Source organism: Folsomia candida, unplaced genomic scaffold (genome assembly GCF_002217175.1).
Source record: "Folsomia candida strain VU population unplaced genomic scaffold, ASM221717v1 Fcan01_Sc017, whole genome shotgun sequence".
NCBI lineage: Eukaryota > Metazoa > Arthropoda > Collembola > Entomobryomorpha > Isotomidae > Folsomia > Folsomia candida.
The window spans coordinates 1,502,361-1,521,976 of NW_019091209.1; the positions used below are offsets into that span (position 1 = coordinate 1,502,361).

General features: G+C 39.8%; 4 protein-coding genes across 7 annotated transcripts; 1 reads left to right on the forward strand and 3 right to left on the reverse strand.

Annotated features, from left to right (window-relative positions):
* Nucleotides 1–103: 103 nt before the first annotated feature.
* On the reverse strand, nucleotides 104–3,096 carry LOC110856946 (ABC transporter F family member 4-like). Its single transcript, XM_022105536.2, has 8 exons — nucleotides 2,969–3,096; nucleotides 2,826–2,892; nucleotides 2,542–2,752; nucleotides 2,317–2,459; nucleotides 1,378–2,244; nucleotides 776–1,303; nucleotides 598–699; nucleotides 104–522 (listed from the first exon to the last, which is right to left on the reverse strand). The coding sequence occupies exons 3-8, from the start codon at nucleotides 2,708–2,710 to the stop codon at nucleotides 265–267; spliced, it is 2,067 nt and encodes a 688-aa protein (XP_021961228.1). The 5' UTR covers nucleotides 2,711–2,752; nucleotides 2,826–2,892; nucleotides 2,969–3,096; the 3' UTR covers nucleotides 104–264.
* A 478-nt stretch (nucleotides 3,097–3,574) lies between these two features.
* LOC110856947 (ABC transporter F family member 4) lies at nucleotides 3,575–6,752 on the reverse strand. Its single transcript, XM_022105538.2, has 7 exons — nucleotides 6,633–6,752; nucleotides 6,490–6,557; nucleotides 6,215–6,419; nucleotides 4,849–6,149; nucleotides 4,247–4,774; nucleotides 4,069–4,170; nucleotides 3,575–3,993 (listed from the first exon to the last, which is right to left on the reverse strand). The coding sequence occupies exons 2-7, from the start codon at nucleotides 6,529–6,531 to the stop codon at nucleotides 3,736–3,738; spliced, it is 2,436 nt and encodes an 811-aa protein (XP_021961230.1). The 5' UTR covers nucleotides 6,532–6,557; nucleotides 6,633–6,752; the 3' UTR covers nucleotides 3,575–3,735.
* A 369-nt stretch (nucleotides 6,753–7,121) lies between these two features.
* LOC118437920 lies at nucleotides 7,122–8,453 on the forward strand. The gene is made up of 3 exons (XM_035857471.1): nucleotides 7,122–7,543; nucleotides 8,118–8,218; nucleotides 8,302–8,453. The coding sequence occupies exons 1-3, from the start codon at nucleotides 7,122–7,124 to the stop codon at nucleotides 8,451–8,453; spliced, it is 675 nt and encodes a 224-aa protein (XP_035713364.1).
* A 591-nt stretch (nucleotides 8,454–9,044) lies between these two features.
* LOC110856866 (thymosin beta) lies at nucleotides 9,045–18,931 on the reverse strand. Of its 4 annotated transcripts, none has more exons than XM_022105448.2 (6): nucleotides 18,714–18,931; nucleotides 10,584–10,733; nucleotides 10,261–10,377; nucleotides 10,023–10,136; nucleotides 9,829–9,942; nucleotides 9,045–9,740 (listed from the first exon to the last, which is right to left on the reverse strand). In XM_022105448.2, exons 2-6 carry the CDS (start codon nucleotides 10,714–10,716, stop codon nucleotides 9,715–9,717), a joined length of 504 nt encoding a protein of 167 aa, XP_021961140.1. In that variant the 5' UTR covers nucleotides 10,717–10,733; nucleotides 18,714–18,931; the 3' UTR covers nucleotides 9,045–9,714. The 4 variants fall into 4 exon arrangements, with proteins under 4 accessions (XP_021961140.1, XP_021961139.1, XP_021961141.1 ...); XM_022105447.2 differs by lacking the exon at nucleotides 18,714–18,931 and adding an exon at nucleotides 16,104–16,270; XM_022105449.2 differs by lacking the exon at nucleotides 18,714–18,931 and adding an exon at nucleotides 11,007–11,031.
* Between the last annotated feature and the right edge of the window lie 685 nt (nucleotides 18,932–19,616).

Consider the following 19,616-nt stretch of genomic DNA (forward strand, 5'->3'; position numbering starts at 1 on the left):
AATAATATGAGTTGTTATTATAAGAAAGTAAATGAGAAATCTAAGTAATTGGATGAAATGGATCAAAATTTCATGAAATTATGGCAAATAATCACCAATTTTGTAAGATCAACAAAACATTGTTTATAATTACTGCCAAAATGTTAAACAAAGTGGGAAAAACGGTAAACAAAATGGATCAGTAACATATTGTAAAAGAAATAAAAGTTAGGACCACAAGAAATAATAAAAATAGTGGTCTTTCAGAGTTGGGTGAAAAAGGGATTAGATTTGGAAAGTAACACTAGAAAAGCCGGGTGGAAGTTCGAAGTTGGCTGGGAGCATTGCTGACGAGACCGTGGGTACCGCTTCCGCCACGGGAAGACTATCCAGCGCAGTCGCCTTCGGAATCGGAGGCACCCATCCAACCGGTTTAACTTCCGGAGCTTCGCCCTTTCCAAAACCGAAGACGTAGTCTTTTCCGTTGATCTTCATGATGCCATCTTTGACGATGAATTTCCATGAGGATCCTCTCCGGATGATCTGACAAAATAATGAATGGAAGTATATTTAGCATGGATTTGACAAAGTATTTTTTTAAGAAATAGCGCAACCAACCTGTGCATACTGGCAAATGATCAAGTTATCCTGAGTATACATCTTTTCCCGTTGTTCGGCTAGGTATTCGATTGCAGCCTTGTTAAGTTCTTCTTCCTCTTCCTACAAACCGGAAATGATTGTAAATTTAAATATGCATATATAGATATATTGAAAACAGTATTGATAATTCACTCACATCGACACAACCCATGTCTTCGGCATCCAACTTTGAATCGAGTCCACCATCCAGCTGAGGGATTTGCTCGCCTTCAAGAGGACGTTTCCGGCCACGACCACGACCACGCCCCCTCCATCTTCCAGCACCTCTCCCTCCACGACGAGGCTCAAACTTAATCTCATGTTGCTCATCCACATCGCTTTCGTCTTTGTCGCTTGTGGCGCGAGCAGCAATTTTACCAGATCGACCACGACCGCGTCCCCTCCCTCTAGCAGCGCCCTTTCCTCCACGACCAGTCTGACGCATAATTTCTTGCTCATCGTCCATGTCGTTTTCTTCTTTATCGCTCGTGTCACGAGCGGCAATTTTGCTTGATCCACCACGACCATGACCAATTTGAGGCTCAATTTCTTGCTTATCATCCGTGTCGTTTTCTTCTTTATCGCTCATGTCTTTATTGTCGCTTGTGTCTCGAGTTTCAATTTGGCTAGGTCCCCCTTGACCTAATGATGACATCGCTAACGACGCTGTTTCTTCCCGGATGGTCTGACAAAAGAATGGATGTAAGGATATTTAGCATGGAATTGACAAGTATTTTTTTAAGAAATAGCGCAACCAACCTCTTCAATCTGGCGAATCAGCCAGTCGGCTGCACCTGTAGCATACATATTTCTCCTTACTTCGTCCAAATAGGCTAACAAATCCGTTGGGAATTGTTCTTTTTCAAGAGGACGTTTCCGGCCACGACCACGCCCCCTCCCTCTAGCAGAACCCTCTCCTCCACGACCAGGCTTATGCTCAATTTCCTCTTCATCATCCACATCGCTTTCATCTTCATCGCTCGTGTCAGGAGTAGCAATTTTGCTTGATTCACCACGACCACGACCAATTTGAGGCTCAATTTCTTGCTTATCATCAATGTCGTTTTCTTCTTTATCGCTCGTGTCTTCATTGTCGCTTGCGTCTCGAGTTTCAATTTTGCTGGGTCGACCTTGACCTCGACCGCGACCACGGCCCCTCCCTCTAGCAGTACCTCTCCCTCCACGACCAGGCTGAAGCTTAATACCCTGGTCATCATCCATGTCGTCGTCTTCTTTATCGCTTGACTCACGAGTATCAATTTTGCTAGGTCGACCCCGGCTACGACCACGACCGCGTCCCCTCCCTCTAGCACCGCCCCTTCCTCCGCGACCAGCAGGCTTACGCTCAATTTCCTCTTCATCATCCACATCGCTTTCATCTTCATCGCTAGTGGAACTGGTAGCAAATTTGCTAGATCGACCACGACCACGGCCGCGTCCTCTCCCTCTAGCAACACCCCTCCCTCCACGTCCACGATGTCCAATCCCTCCGCTCTTCTTGGGTACTCGCCCTTTGATAATTCGGAGCCCACGCTTGCGCAATTCTTCATTCACTCTGGCTTGTACGACCGTAGTGAAATCTTGCTCGCCCGAAATTTCAAACATTCCGGGCACGGAAATGATTTGCTGACAAAAAAACAAAATATTACTCAACTGATTTTATCGACTTGTTCTTATTCTACTTATTCCCTTGTTTACCCGTAATATTCCTCCATGTAGAGCTGCCACCGGGACCGTGACAGTTACACTCGGCCCATCCTCACTGACAGGTTGGATAAGTACAGGAACACCGACAGTCTGCGCGGGTGGAAGGATGTAGACAACATCCCCTTTCGCTATATCTGCGTTAAACCAAAAAAAAAGAAAGATGTTTACAATAGTTTGGATTAAACTAATTGTTTAGTTAACTAATTTTTAACTTACCGTTCATTGAAGGCCCCGCTGATGTCGATGGGATTTCGCTCTCCTCAATGACCCTGTTGTCCTTGAAATCCGTCACAGTTCCCATTTCAGCTAAATTTTTTCGCCACTGGACACCCAAATCGACAAGGACACTTTGATCTATCCCTGCGTCCAAAAAAGTCCCAGACATATTGCGGATCACACTATCAATGACGTGTTGATAATGCCGATGCTATTAAAGAACAACATTATGCATAAATAATTAATTAATTACTCCAACATCAATTTAAATTTAATACCCTTACCACAGACACCTGAGAATTTTAATTATCGGTGGAGTCGCCATCTTGATTCGAATCTATGATCAATTCCCTAAAACAAATAAAAAGAAGGTCAACATAAATTAGCAATCATTCTTTTAGGAAATTATGAATTATTATTTTCTTACGTTAGTTTTATTCGGAAACCAAAAATTCACTCAGGCAGGCACGCTTCTTCTATCGCGAGTGAAGGAGATGGAGACGAGTCCTGCAGATGACGCTCTCAAGCCATTAGAATTTGTTTAATCGGCTCAACTTGCCTCATCGTCTCATATTTTTTGTCGCTCAACAGGAGGTAGGATAAAAAATCAATTAATTATTAATTAGCATGGGTATTTAAAAGTCTACTCAAAGTGTGGCAATGATGGTGATGCGAAGCAACTTTGCAATATTAGATATTCCCCGTTTGTATTTCCTCTTTTAAACTGTTGGTTAAATGCAATTTGCAGATTTTAAATTGAATTAATTTACATTGTTGTGTATACATACATATCATTCTCATCATCGCGTCTGAGATCATAAAATCGATGTGATGCTAGGGTCAGATCAACCGATTCCCTAAATCGGCAGTTAACTCGCTAAATCGAATAAGTCGTCATCGTCACGAATCACACGAAATATCTACAATGTAAATAATATGAGTTGTTATTATAAGAAAGTAAATGAGAAATCTAAGTAATTGGATGAAATGGATCAAAATTTCATGAAATTATGGCAAATAATCACCAATTTTGTAAGATCAACAAAACATTGTTTATAATTACTGCCAAAATGTTAAACAAAGTGGGAAAAACGGTAAACAAAATGGATCAGTAACATATTGTAAAAGAAATAAAAGTTAGGACCACAAGAAATAATAAAAATAGTGGTCTTTCAGAGTTGGGTGAAAAAGGGATTAGATTTGGAAAGTAACACTAGAAAAGCCGGGTGGAAGTTCGAAGTTGGCTGGGAGCATTGCTGACGAGACCGTGGGTACCGCTTCCGCCACGGGAAGACTATCCAGCGCAGTCGCCTTCGGAATCGGAGGCACCCATCCAACCGGTTTAACTTCCGGAGCTTCGCCCTTTCCAAAACCGAAGACGTAGTCTTTTCCGTTGATCTTCATGATGCCATCTTTGACGATGAATTTCCATGAGGATCCTCTCCGGATGATCTGACAAAATAATGAATGGAAGTATATTTAGCATGGATTTGACAAAGTATTTTTTTAAGAAATAGCGCAACCAACCTGTGCATACTGGCAAATGATCAAGTTATCCTGAGTATACATCTTTTCCCGTTGTTCGGCTAGGTATTCGATTGCAGCCTTGTTAAGTTCTTCTTCCTCTTCCTACAAACCGGAAATGATTGTAAATTTAAATATGCATATATAGATATATTGAAAACAGTATTGATAATTCACTCACATCGACACAACCCATGTCTTCGGCATCCAACTTTGAATCGAGTCCACCATCCAGCTGAGGGATTTGCTCGCCTTCAAGAGGACGTTTCCGGCCACGACCACGACCACGCCCCCTCCATCTTCCAGCACCTCTCCCTCCACGACGAGGCTCAAACTTAATCTCATGTTGCTCATCCACATCGCTTTCGTCTTTGTCGCTTGTGGCGCGAGCAGCAATTTTACCAGATCGACCACGACCGCGTCCCCTCCCTCTAGCAGCGCCCTTTCCTCCACGACCAGTCTGACGCATAATTTCTTGCTCATCGTCCATGTCGTTTTCTTCTTTATCGCTCGTGTCACGAGCGGCAATTTTGCTTGATCCACCACGACCATGACCAATTTGAGGCTCAATTTCTTGCTTATCATCCGTGTCGTTTTCTTCTTTATCGCTCATGTCTTTATTGTCGCTTGTGTCTCGAGTTTCAATTTGGCTAGGTCCCCCTTGACCTAATGATGACATCGCTAACGACGCTGTTTCTTCCCGGATGGTCTGACAAAAGAATGGATGTAAGGATATTTAGCATGGAATTGACAAGTATTTTTTTAAGAAATAGCGCAACCAACCTCTTCAATCTGGCGAATCAGCCAGTCGGCTGCACCTGTAGCATACATATTTCTCCTTACTTCGTCCAAATAGGCTAACAAATCCGTTGGGAATTGTTCTTTTTCAAGAGGACGTTTCCGGCCACGACCACGCCCCCTCCCTCTAGCAGAACCCTCTCCTCCACGACCAGGCTTATGCTCAATTTCCTCTTCATCATCCACATCGCTTTCATCTTCATCGCTCGTGTCAGGAGTAGCAATTTTGCTTGATTCACCACGACCACGACCAATTTGAGGCTCAATTTCTTGCTTATCATCAATATCGTTTTCTTCTTTATCGCTCGTGTCTTCATTGTCGCTTGCGTCTCGAGTTTCAATTTTGCTGGGTCGACCTTGACCTCGACCGCGACCACGGCCCCTCCCTCTAGCAGCACCTCTCCCTCCACGACTTGGCTGAAGCTTAATACCCTGGTCATCATCCATGTCGTCGTCTTCTTTATCGCTTGACTCACGAGTATCAGTTTTGCTAGATCGACCCAGGCCACGACCGCGTCGTCCGCGTCCCCTCCCTCCACGACCAGGCTTAAGCTCAGTTTCTTGCTCATCATCCTTGTCGTTTTCTCCTTCATCGCTGGTGTCACGAGTAGCAATTTTGCTAGATTTACCACGACCTCGTCCCCTCCCTCTAGCAGCGCCCCTTCCTCCACGACCAGGCTTAAGCTCAGTTTCTTGCTCATCATCCATGTCGTCTTCCTCTTTATCGCTTGTCTCTAGAGTTTCGATCTTGCTAGGTCGACCTTGACCTCGCCCACGACCGCGACCGCGTCCCTTCCCTCTAGCAGAACCTTTTCCTCCACGACCAGCCTGACGCACAATTTCTTGCTCATCGTCCCTGTCATCTTCTTCTTTATCGCTTGTGTCATGAGTAGCAATTTTGCTTGATCCACCATGACCAGCCTGAGCCACAATTTCTTGCATATCATCCGTGTCGCTTTCTTCTTTATCGCTCGTGTCACGAGTAGCAATTTTGCTTGATTCACCACGACCACGACCAATTGGAGGCTCAATTTCTTGCTTATCATCAATGTCGTTTTCTTCTTTATCGCTCGTGTCTTCATTGTCGCCTGCGTCTCGAGTTTCAATTTTGCTGGGTCGACCACGACCGCGTCCCCTCCCTCTAGCACCGCCCCTTCCTCCACGACCAGCAGGCTTATGCTCAACTTCCTCTTCGTCATCCACATCGCTTTCATCTTCATCGCTAGTGGCACTGGTAGCAATTTTGCTAGATCCGGTCTGTGGGGGAGGAATGATTTTCGCTACATCTGCGTTAAACCAAAGAAAAAGACAATAGTTTACATTAAATTAATTATTTAATCAACTACCTTACCATTCATTGATGATGAAGGCCCCGCTGATGTCGATGGGATTTCGCTATCCTCTATGACCCTGTTGTCCTTGAAATCCGTCACAGTTCCCATTTCAGCTAAATTTTTTCGCCATTGGGCTTTCAACTCGACAAGGACGCTTTGATCTACCCCTTGATCAAAAAGATCGCGGATTACACCATCCATGACGTCTTGATAATATAGATACTATCAAAGAACGACATAATGCTTAAATAATAATTAATTAATTACTCCAACATCAATTTAACAACCTTACCACAGACACCTGAGAATTTGTATTTATCGGTGGAGTCGCCATCTTGATTCGAATCTATGATCAATCTCCTAAAACAAATAAAAAGAAGGTCAACATAAATTAGCAATCATTCTTTTAGGAAATTATGAATTATATTTTTTTACTTTATTTTTTCGGAAACCAAAAATTCAGTAAGGCAAGTTCTTCTCTCGCCACGATCTTCACTCCTCACTCCCAGCAGATGACTCTCTCAAGTCGTTAGAATTTTTCTATCCGTCTCAACTTGTCTCAAGATCTCATAGAAACTTAATATTACTTCAAGATCTTGAGACAAAATGAAACTCTACACAAATTATTTATTCTTTTTAGGAAATGTCTCATATTTCAACAAACGAAGGAATGAAATTATGCGATCAAAATTATCATCAAAATTGTGAAGACATTTAAACGTGTTAATTTAAACATAATTGCATTGTAATGGTACATGATTTAATAAATACTTGACACTTCCGCATTTATTTCGAGCTGAACCTAGTTTAACGTTTGTTTACTAATAAAATAAAGTGTGTAGTACACTCAACAAAACTTGTGTTGAGTGCTGTGCTTAATTGTTAATTATTTATTGATCAGAGGCAACTCAATTAAATTGACCCATGTCACAATTAATAGGATTAATTATTACAACAATACTACTCCTGGTGCAACCTGGCCTTGCTGTGAATCCTTTGAGTCTCGCAGTTTTTGGGGGGGAAGAAAGAGTGGCAGGGATGCAGTCGAAGGTTGGCAGTGGGGGGGTGTACATTTTTGGGGTGGTGCTAGTCTTGGTGGGAATCAGGGTGGCGGTCGTGCTGGGGGGGAAGACACCGCTCCCCCCGCCGGAGGATGACCCTCCATCCGCCGTGGGAGTAGGAGGAGGAAGTAATAGTTCGGGTGGGGGGAAGGATGAGGATGAACTGAGGGGACTGAAAGGTCAGGCGAATATTCTCTTGTCGTTGCAAAAGGGCAGCGCCAAGTGTGCGGTGCAAGGGTCGTACGGGATTAAGGAGGAGTGCTCGAAATATATCGAGTGTAGGAAGTGAGTCAATTTTTGGGGGGTATAATTTGTAGTTTTGCTTATTGTGAAAATTTTTGCATGTATTTGTTATGTATGTACAGAGGGTGGATAAGTATTTGCGAAAAATTGTTGGGATACGTATGTATTTAATATTTAGGAAAAAACCCCAAAATTTTTTATATACGAAAAAACTACACGAATAAAAATGTTCATATAAGTTGTATTTGTAATTTTAATACTCTTGATTTTGTGTGGTCCAATTTCTTTAAGCAAGAAGATTTCGTTGAAACACTCACATCGTTGAAATATTTACAAAATATGTTCAAATTTTTGAAGATTTATGTATTTTTGAAATAATAGCGGAAATATTTATATGTCTGAAAACCTAGAAATATTTTGAAATTTTTATGATCTATGCAAATTTGGTAATACACCCACAAAGTTTGACCATCATTAAATGAAAAAGTTGAAATATACATATTTTAAGTTAGGTTACTTGAAATTATGCGTATGCAGTATTCATAGTTTTGCAAATTTTTCGCAAAGTTTGGCAGTTCAAATATGTTGAATGATGCTAATTCAAAAATGATTCCAGGAAAGGGACCATCCCTGCTACAAAGTATTGCCCCTCTGGTAAATTTTTCGACCATTTTAAACGAGTTTGTATGCAGTCGAGTAACGCGGAATGTAGAAGTGGTAATACTTCTTCTCACTTTTTCAAGAGTCACATATGTCAACAAATTACTGGCTTAATGACCAAGTTTTTCTCAATTTTGTAGACATTTGTCCCAGTGACGGAGCAGTTCTGGCAGATCCGAAAGATGACGAAGCGTATCTTAAATGCGAGAGAGGCGTTCCAATGCCGTACCAGTGTCCGGAGGATCAAGAATTTTCAGCAAAGGCGAAAAAATGTGTGCCGGCTGGGAATTAAATTAAATAAAGAATAAAGTCGTCAAGTTAAATGAAGTGTTTTATTTGTTTATATACTTTAAAAAATCAAAGTGGTTCCAAAATGAGTGATGATTTATGTATGCATTTTTTCCATGAAAATCAGTGAGACAATGACCAAACACAAATTCCACACGAGTCACTGGAGATCTCACAGTGCATGATCTGCGATTTTGACCAAATTAGACTCCATCGATCACAAATTTAACTAGTGTGAAATTTGTGAAAGACGCGATCACCCAATGGGCACGTTTGGCGCAGATATTTGCATCCGAAGAGGAGAAAACGCGCCTTAAAGTCGACAAATTTTACAGTTTCCAAATTTACTGAAAATTTTCTCCTCTTGGGATGCAAACATCTCGGCCAAACGTGCCCATTCGGAGATCGTGCCTTTCGCAAATTTCATACTAGTTAAATTTATGACGCATTGACACTAAATTAGTAAAAATCGGAGAGCAGGAGACCTCCATTGTTGGTAGAGTTTGGAATAATGATGTGTTTAGCGAGTGGTAACTTCGCATCCGAATTCAGATACACGTATTTAATTATGCAAAACAAAACAAAAACAAATGAATTGATTTTTTGTAGACAATTTATTTTGGCCTCAGATCGTTTCACAGTTGTATGTAGAGGAACAGGAGGAGGTTGCACAAAAAAGCTGACGCATAATAATTGGTACAAAAATGTTGCATGTTATCTTACAATTATAAGGTAAACAAATACAATGAAACTTTTTTTAGTATTAGACTAGCACCTGTCAAAGGCATTCAAAAGTCTGTAACACGGGGCTTGTTTTTTATTTATTTATGTAGAAAAAAGTAAAAACACCAAAAATTTCCAATTGTTTGTTGTAAATATATCGCATGTATTATTGACGGCAAAAAAGCTTATTGTTTTGTATAAAATAAATGACTCAAGAGACAACAATTTAGATTTCATGTATAAATTGTAAGAATTTTTAATATACTTTTTTTGTTTAGCTAAAAGCTCGCATTCGCTTAATTTTACACCAGCAATTTGTATAAATTTGACCAATTTCGTAAAATTACATGTATGTTTTTTTTATCTATGCCTGCGAAGGTGAGACAAATTATGTGTGTACATAGAGATTTTGTGTAATAGACTTAAGTACCAGTGGGTTCAAATACTTTTGCAAAAATTAAATAATTATGATGCTGATAGTTTTCTTAACCGGAAAGGAAATGGTTTCGTTTCAAGAAGCTCCTTCGTCTTCTTCTCTCCTCTTACACGCTCTTCTCCTGATCAATGACTAGATACACAAAAAAATAATGCAAATGTCAGTTTCACACTGTCAAAACATGTATAATTAATCATTTCAATCATTATCTGTGACTCACCCTCCTTGGTCGGTAACGGATTCTTCTCCTGGGTTTCAGTATGCTTGAGTTTCTTGGAGTCGAAACTTTCAATCCCTTCCAACAAATTCTGCTGGACTTTCTCCGTTTGGATTACTAAAATTTAAAACAAAAAACATTAACTTTAGCCTAAAAAATATTCATCGCCATTTTTCCCCAAAAATTTCCAAACTCACCTTCATTATCAGGCAGAACAACTTTCTCTTGTGTCTCAGTCGGCTTCAAATTGTTGGTGTCGAAACCTTCCACTCCTTTGAGGAGGGCTTGCTGAGTCTTTTCAGCAGCCACGTCTACACACCACAAGAACACGTAATTAATTAATTGTCCCTTAGCTAAATACATAAATGTAACAGCGGTACATAAGCAAAAAATAAAAATAAAAAGTGCACGTGCAAAAAAAGGTAGGAGGACAACCTTGGGCATTTGGCAAAATCAACTTTTCACTAGTTTCAGCATGCTTGAGACAATGTTCTTTGTCAAAATGTTCCACACCGTGGATCAGTTCACTGTGCCGGCGTTCTTGCTTGACATCTTACGTACGTGCAATCACAATTAAAATAAAGCATTTTAGAAAAAAAACACAAAAAGTGGTGTTAGTTTAGTATAGAAGCACACACACACACAAAAGTTAAACCACACGATGTGATTGATTTCATGCAGGATAAATAAAATAAAATAAAGGATTCATTGTGGATGGAAAGTGCAAAAAAAAGTGAAAACTTGCAAAAAGAATATACCTTCAGCCGATGGGAGAGGATTTTTCTCCTGAGTTGACGCCTTCTTCATCAACTCGGGCTTGAATTTTTCCAGTTCGGATTTCAAATCGGCATCGACCTTGGGAAGGTTTTCAAGGGTTGGGGTATCTGCCATGGTAGAAGTAGTTTCGTCTAGATTTACAAGAAAAAAATGGGGGAGAAATTAGTTAGTTATTGGCCACGGTTAGTTAGTGCCACGTAAGAGGAAGGGTAATGTAATAGACGACAATACATAAAATATTATTGTGACTAATTGTTCTGCTGGCATTTATTTATCACCACCAGCAGAACCACCACCACCAACGCCCACACCACCGCAGAACAGGATTTTATTGTATGTATACAGAATATTTAATGATGCTTGTTCAAATTATACCACAAGTAAAAAAGGTATTATTATTTTACCCTTTATTTAGTTTTGCATAGATGAACGCGTCACTTGACTTGTCTATTTGAGTTCTCGGTCCGGATGAAAATCAATTATGAGGAAAAAGGGTGTTAAATTTAGTGCGCCACAATTTCCTGACCACCATCACTAATAAATTGTGAATGGTTGTTGTGTGATTAGGGAATACTTGGAAGTTTCAGATTCAATTGTGTAACACGATTCAATATTGAATCGGCCAGGAAATAAAAGTGTGACAATACATGGCTGTTTAGTAAATATTTAGCAAGGGAACTACCAGTGGCGGCGGACAGGGGGACAATGTCCCCATCATATATAAACCCGGCCCTCCCCTATCCTACAATATTAATGTCCCCACGGCTTCTTCCGCGGCCATAATTCTCATCTCCGCAATTAATGCAGACCTGCGTACACACCACATTTTGCTTTCCTCATCATCAGAATACAATTATGTGCATGGTATGAAAATTCATATGCCAAGATCATTGCCCTGATAAAATCAAGTGCTTGTAATGCATTCCGTCAAATATTTACATACACCTTGTAATCTGCCACCTTCTATATTTTCATTTTGGCGTATTTTGACTTTAGTAACAACAACTCTCGTGTCTGTCAACAACAACTTGTCACAAGGGAACAATAGGCTGGATTTGGCTCTCTCCGCCTCCTTCTGCGTTGTAAATAGTTAATTTGTCGATTATAATACGCAATTCCGAGCAAGTAAATCGAACTAGAGGCGGCTACTTGATCGCTTTTTTAACGTCTTCTCTTTTTGGGAATGGTGACAAAGTAGGGATGCAAATGACCGATTAAAAGTGAGAGAACGAGTAGGAGAAATATTTGGTAGTGGTCCATCCTGTCGATGGGACAGGATGGACAGAAAAATTATGTTATGCATACTCAAAAAATTGGAGAGGAAAAGAAACTTGAGATTAATTCGTAAAATGGTTGCAACTTTTAATTCTAGTTATTTTATCGTATCCGAGTCAAAGTCAAAGTCAAGCTAATTATTATTATTTAATTATTTAGGATATGAACAATCTGTCCAAACGCGGAGAGAATGAGCCACCCGGAATTTTATCTCATTTCCATAATATGTACATGCATGCAACTAATAAATACATACTTTTGAACATTCCTCCAACCCTCGCATTCCTGAACGCCCATTCAAAAACAAAATATCAAATCAAAAGATATGCAGTCAAATTGCTATTTCATCAGCGTCGTCATCAAATCAAATCTGTACGCAGATTATTTATTGGCATGTGCTTCGTCACACGTTTTCGTCTTCCGGCTCAACTAACCAAATGTTGAACAAATTCCAATTATTTAGCATGCATGTACTACCAATAATCTGATGAGAATGGCATGAAATCACAGTCCAAGGGAGGAAATAAGCTACACAATCTGTGATGCTGATGATGAATGAGATTCTATTCGGGTGGATTTTGCTGGGTGGGTGGATAATAAATGGTCTGATTTTTGGCTCAGGTCGGAAGTGCAACAACTTGGATACACATCTTTCGCCTAACAAAGCGTGAAGGGCAGCGCACTTAAAAAAACTGGCGAGATTTTATCGGACCGAAGAAGAAGAAAAAGAAGATTATTCGCTGTTCTGTAGAAAACTATGATATTATTTTTCATCACTAACTACCCACATACATAAGTTTGCAAACTCGCTCGATATCACCCCCGTCCGTCCGTCCGTCCGTCGGAACAATAACTTTACAAGAATGCAGAATGTGTGATAAGCATTTTGGCAAAGTTGGCATATTTAGAGCCATCCAACCATTCCTCGCCGCTCTCCTGCTGCAAATCTATCTATCTGACCTCATACATACTACATAATAAAAGTTCATATGTACATATCACTGGCCGCATCACTTAACCTGCAGCAGCGGGTTCATGGTTGGTTATTATTGTGCAGATATGCTACATTAGATTCTTCTACTGCTGCCTCGTCTACCTTTTTAGAAAGCATACGCCAAAAATGTCTCACTTCACTTTGATTTTTTTCTTCTTCCATTGTGTAATAAGTTACCAAATAAGACGAGGCAGCAATAATACGATTGAGCTCGCAGGTGGATTATTTCATGTCCTGTTGTCTGTCCAGGCCAGGAAAGGGTGCAAGATGCCACATTTTTAATGGTCTCTCTCTCTCTAACGATGACACAACTTTGTAAACGTTACAATTAATAGGATGCATCTGGCGAGAAGAGGAGAATCATATGTGAAACTATACGTCCATATTTGGACACCCGATGTCTCGTCCTATTTGGGAAGAAGAAGGACCCCATCGCAGAAAGAACGATTGACGTTTGAGCAAGACGCCACATGGCGGCAGAACGACACCGATTATGATGACGATACTTACTACTTGGTCATATATGACAGACAAGGAGAATGTCCTAACAGTTCAAGACATGACATGACGAGATAGATATTATTATGAGGGTGCTCCTTCTTCTCGGTGTGAGAATACTTTCAAATTCCTGTCAGACAGATGAAGCTGGTCCTCCGTCCGTTATTGTAGCGAGAGAACGTTCTATTTAAAGTTGGATAACAACTCTACGAGGGGAGACTGAGGAGAGGAGGGCATCGTAAAATTACAAATACTGACTGCGGTCAGATCCATATCTCCACTAAATACTTGCACATAGAAGAGATCGACATTTCAAGAAAAGTTATACACACACATCCGTTAAAAAAAGGCCATAAAAATGAGCATGATTTCATTTGGTTTAGTTTCCCAACCAAGTAACTACAGAAAAAAGAGGAAAGCGTCGTCGTCAAAAAAAACTGTACCAAATACGCACCATTTACCACTCATGGTTGTCCTTTACCCAACCCACCCAGAAGACGGAGCAGAACGGCATTCTTAAAAAGAAGTGTCAATAAAGTGGCAATAATGATTTTCCCCAAAGTTTTCGACGAGTTTTCAGGGTATGACGAATGGCATGCTGCTTAATTCCCTACATACTTATGATACTCGTCATCATGATAAGACATATAGCGGTTGGTGTGGTAGTATAATTTAGTCAATTTCACCAACTATCACATTCATGAGACGTCGTAAATTTTGAATTCGGCGAGGCTACACACACATTATCGTCTCCTCTCCTCTCCTCCGACTTTATATGACTGTTAAGTGTGTAGAATTACAAATACCAACCAACCACCAAAAAGTAGGATAAAATAAACCGTTACAACGCATGTAACCAAGGGGTGAAAGGAGTGTCATACGTCAATGTGAATATCAAATTGTTCGAAAATTTGTTAAGATTGACACTTCTGACGTGTTTTCGACTTTTGTGTCTTATTTGTGTCAAATTTAACAGTTGATAACCCTTATGTGACCTTTATATGACCTCTGAGGTCAAAATGGAGGTCACCATTGAATTCGGGGTTAAATTTCAGTTGAAATTGAAATAGATATGTCCTATGACCTTTACATGACCTCTGAGGTCAAAATGGAGGTCATCATTGAATTTGACATTGAAAAATAGTTAAAAATGACGTGTCACATGTCAAAACTGACAAGTGACACTTTTTCGTCACTTTTCGTCACCGTGACGATGTCATCGTCACAGGTGACGTCCAAACACAAAATGACATGAATTTTCGAATTCCTCCTTGAAAAATAGTTAAAAATGATGTGTCACATGTCAAAACTGACAAGTGACACTTTTTCGTCACTTTTCGTCACTGGGACGACGTCATCGTCACAGGTGACGATGTCACAGTGTCCATCTTCGAACTCGTACTGTCCATTGACGTTAGGAGTTTACGTTCAAAATTTCAAGTGTCTATGTCTTTTCGTTCAAAAGTTATCGGAGCTACGGACAGACAGACGGACGGACGGACAGACAGACGGACATAACGATCTTATAAAGGGCTTTCACCCCTTAATAAATGAATGATGATGATGAGAACGCTCATTTTGTCCAATAATGGGCCTACAGGATGAGTCATCCCTATGTGTGCACACTCACTGACTGGGTTCACCCCTAACCTCGGGGTTCAACGTTTCATTGTACTTTTATTATCAAGTCAGAGAGAGACTCAAACTGAATCACAGACCAAGTTTTAGCCGACCATATATCTAACCAACCACCGTGAACAGTTCCTTCCTACCCACCACAAACAATGCAGGCAGGCAGGCAAAGAAGATGAAGAACATGAATGATGCATTAAATAAAACCATGATTCATTCCTTCAAACTATTCTGCAGCAAAGTTTACAACAAACTATGCACAAACAGTGGCCGCGGAAGCTTGAGGGGACAGAGGGACAATGTCCCCGTCATCGTCCCTCCCCTGTTTTACAATGTTAATGTCCCCACAGCTTCCGTGGTCACTGATGCACCAGGCTAAAGTGTCCCTTAATTCAAAAATTCATGAATACCCAACATTCCTCCCCTTCATCATCGATAAGTGCACAGTTTGCGCTGCTTATATAATACCACCAATATTTCGAAAGTAATCAATGCCTATCAATCCAAAATAGAGAAGTGAAAGGATTCGCTAAGCACAATGCGATACGTGCATGTCAAAGTCCAAAAAGGGAAAATCTCTACCAACAAACAATCAACGGATCTTTTTCTTACGCCGTTTGGATCTCGTTTAAATTGAGAAATTATATAAAACGCTTTTAAACGTTTCATTAATCAGCCTTTTTAAAAGCGGGGGGATCAATCAATTGATCGATTCATTGATAGATAGTTAGTCCCCCTTTTTATATTATTATCCTCATATAAGATATCGGCGAGGGAAAACCTACGGTAAAATGTAACTGTATTAAAAAAAGCTGTGCATGTTTACACACTTACTAACTTCCTCTCTCAAGTACGCGTATTTATAATAAATAATTCCTCACAACTACAAAACAACAGCAATTCATGCGCTTCCTCTGACTCAAGTCGTTCTTCGTTCGTGGTAACGCCCAAAAGTAAGCCTAGCCTACTACTTATTCTCAAACTAAATTAGTCCACAAACTCAAACTCCCACCACCACAAAAATGAAGACAAGTAAACTAAACTACTTTCAATTTGAGGAAATTAAATAAGTTGAGATAAAAGAACACTTTTTGCTTCATACCTGGATGGATGGAAGAAGTAAAGTGATGTCAATGAAGACAATTGTCGCAACTTTCTCGACACGAGAGATGATGTCAAATGGTGACCGTTTCACGACGAGGAGACAATATAGAATAATGATGCCTCGTTACGACTCAGCACACTTTTATATGTGCACTTTTGACAACAATATAGACGCCACACACCACACCACAGGATGAACTAACTCATGTAAGCAACAAACTTGAGTCTGCCTGCATATATGTATGAACGATATGAAGGACGGAAGACTCACATTACATCCATTTACGCAAATAATAAATGCAATGCAGTTGACATTTTATGTGTGCTGCAGATGGGAGGAAAAAGTTTGGTTAGGATAGGAGATGATCGACCTCGCTAACCAAATAAAATACAAATGTGCATGTAATATACGGGAGACGGGAGACTCTACTAGTAAATCGAAAACTCACAAAATAATACAATGAGACATACATAAAATGTGTAGTATTAGTCATCTTACAAAAGAATGAATCAGCTTGGGTAAGTTGCATAAGTCACGTTTCAAGTGATGCCTACTTTGGTTACTAAATACGAGTTGGGTTAAAGTTCACATTATGATTTTGGTGTGACATTTCCTTCGAGAAATCTTGTTACATAATGTCAAATCATATTCTCGCCTTAGTTATTATCCCAGAGAACAAAACAAGAACCAATGCATGCATAAATTAGGAGAGGGCTCAATCCAGTCCGGAACTAAAAATTATTATCGTCAATCAACACAAATAATTTGTGGATTTACGATAATAATTGGACGCTTCCGTATGTATCTACCCTAAACTAAACTAAACTGTACACTTTGCATAGGTCAATGATCATCATTCCAGAAACGTCTAAAGTGCTAAAACATATCTACCACACCACAAACGGAAATATTTTAAGCAGCAGCAACATTCCAAGAAATCCATCTGTACCTCTCTCACTCTCCAGTATTTCAACACATACGTCGTGTAAAGCTGCATATGTTGAAAAAATAAAAGCAGGAGTGGAGGAGAGGAATGAAATGAAATGACACTCCCTAAAAATCCAATCCAGCCGAGATGATGTACAAGACTTAACAAAATACCATTTGTAAAAGAGGGGAACGAATGCACAATAATAATAAATATATCCATTTCTTTCTTCGTAAAAGTATGTGCATGTATGGATTTAAATAAGTAAGAAACATCCATTTTCATCGTAACAGAAACTTCTTCTTCGTCATTAGTATCACTCTACCCGGATGATGACATGACGGAGGGGTGGATGATGCTGTTCTTCGGCCACATTTTTAGTCTTGTGAAATGAAATGCCTCCTTATTAACCCCACCAGAGACCAGAGACCACATGTCCTCGCAAACACAAAGAGGGTGAGAAACTAAATATGTGAACCTTCCGTCTGTCCAATGCTGAGACAGGTGAGATCATCATCAAAAATGGTGCGCAAATTTATTTATTTAGTATTTATTACAGTCTCGCAAAGATTATGAAACATTGTAAGTACAGTTTTGCATCTCGTCTCGTCTCGGAATGCATTAATAACCAGGAGAAGAGAGATATGAATTAATTAAAAACACACTTGTGTTACTAATATCCTGGATGGATCATCAATCCCATGATGATTACATACTAACGAGAAATTAACGTGTGTGCAAATTCGGATTTGATATCTACTAACGGATGGATGAGTTAAGTATTTATGTATTTCATGTGCGCAAAATAACACGAATCTGACACCTTTTCCTCCTCGTCATTTACTACGCGAACGGTTAATTATTTATTAACTGGGAATGAATCACTTCTACTTTTACTACTCCTTGTTTACACGAATGTTTTTTTTGTTGCCAGCCATTGCTATTTTTATTGATTAACTGCACCCCGTCGTGGTAAATAAGGACTAAATGATGATGGTGACCGGTCGTGGCAGTGGATTGGATATACAATATCTTTTCATACATTTTTTTTTGTTTACTACTGCGTAGCTAACTAACTAACTAACTAACATTACCATTAGTTTGTAAGTGTAGTTAATGTATATGTTTATTGACAAACAAACGAAATGAACTGCGTAATTGAAGTAGAAGGAAGAGAGGTACGACCTCTAATCAAATTATAAACTTTGTTGCTGCATGATTTACAATTAAACTCGTACTTACATATTTTGTATTTTATGCTTCCTCCCTCTACTAAAAAATGTGTATCACAAAATCAAAAGCGTGCCCCTGGTTCTTTTGTTCTGCTGGAAAAAATAGCAGCAGCAGAAGCTGAACAGCATCTACAACCGCCATAATCTGCAAGTCTGTTCAACCACCTTCTTACTTTTTTGTGGAATGGAGAATCAACCCTAGAGAAAAACTCGAGCCGGTTTATTACACCTTCTTGATCGAGGAGTTCCTTCTCCGCAAATGCCAACTGTTAGCTTATCTCAACTTAAGAAATTTCCCAACCGCCGAAAATACTTGACCGGCCCGAAACTATATCTATTTCTGCGTGAAAATATAAATTTTTGCCTGTTGCACAAAATTTTTCCTTGAAAAACAAAAGTGCCCCCCCCCCTGCCCCCAAGATAAGAATTAAAAAGATATGTACTTACCAAAGTCGCGGAACAGTTCTGGTCGAAAAAGAGTCGGTTTTTCCTTGTTGGTGGAGATTTTCAGAAATTTGGAGGAATTTTCCGAGAGAGAAGAGACGAGAAGAGAGGAGATATCGGTCGTGGTGCAGGGAACAAACTGACGGACGGACGGAGGGTGAAGAAGAAAATGCGATGGATGAGATCTTGGTGGTGGTGGTGGGAGTTTCTTTCGAGGCTTTTCTTCTCATCCTGCGTACCATTTTCCATGTTGGATCCCATATAGATCTTCTCTCGTAACGTAACAATGACTTCAAATCCCTCTCCCTGCTTGTAATTTAGTAGAGGATGTAGTAGAGTAGAGTTGCATTGTTGTGCAAATGGTGGAAATATGTACAATGTAAAAATGTTCATTCAGAAGTTTGAGAGCTAAAAGTTACTCGGGCGATTCGGATGGGAGAGAGAGAGAAGTATGTCGAAATTTATTAAAGCAATTAAACTATTGTTCAACCGGTGGAAATTCAATGTACAAAAATTTGTACAAAATTTTCATTGTTCAGAAGTTTGAGAGCTTAAAGTTAGTCGGATGATTCGGGTGGGAGAGAATTATGTCGAAATTTGTTGCTCAAGTGGTGGTGGAAATTTAATGTATGAAATGTTTTATTGAGGAGTTTTGGGAGCTAAAAGTTATGAGTGGAATGAGCCGGATGGGTGAAATTTTAGCCGAATTCGGACCAATTACAGCCATGCAAAATTCCTCATTAGCTAATGATGAGTTAAAAAATATGAAATTTGTTGTTCAACTGGTGGAAATTCAATGTACCAAAATTAAATTGGTACAAAATTTGCATTCAGAAGTTTGAGAGCTAAAAGTTAGCCGGATGGGTGAAATTGTGTCGAAATTTTAACCGAATTCGGACCAATTAC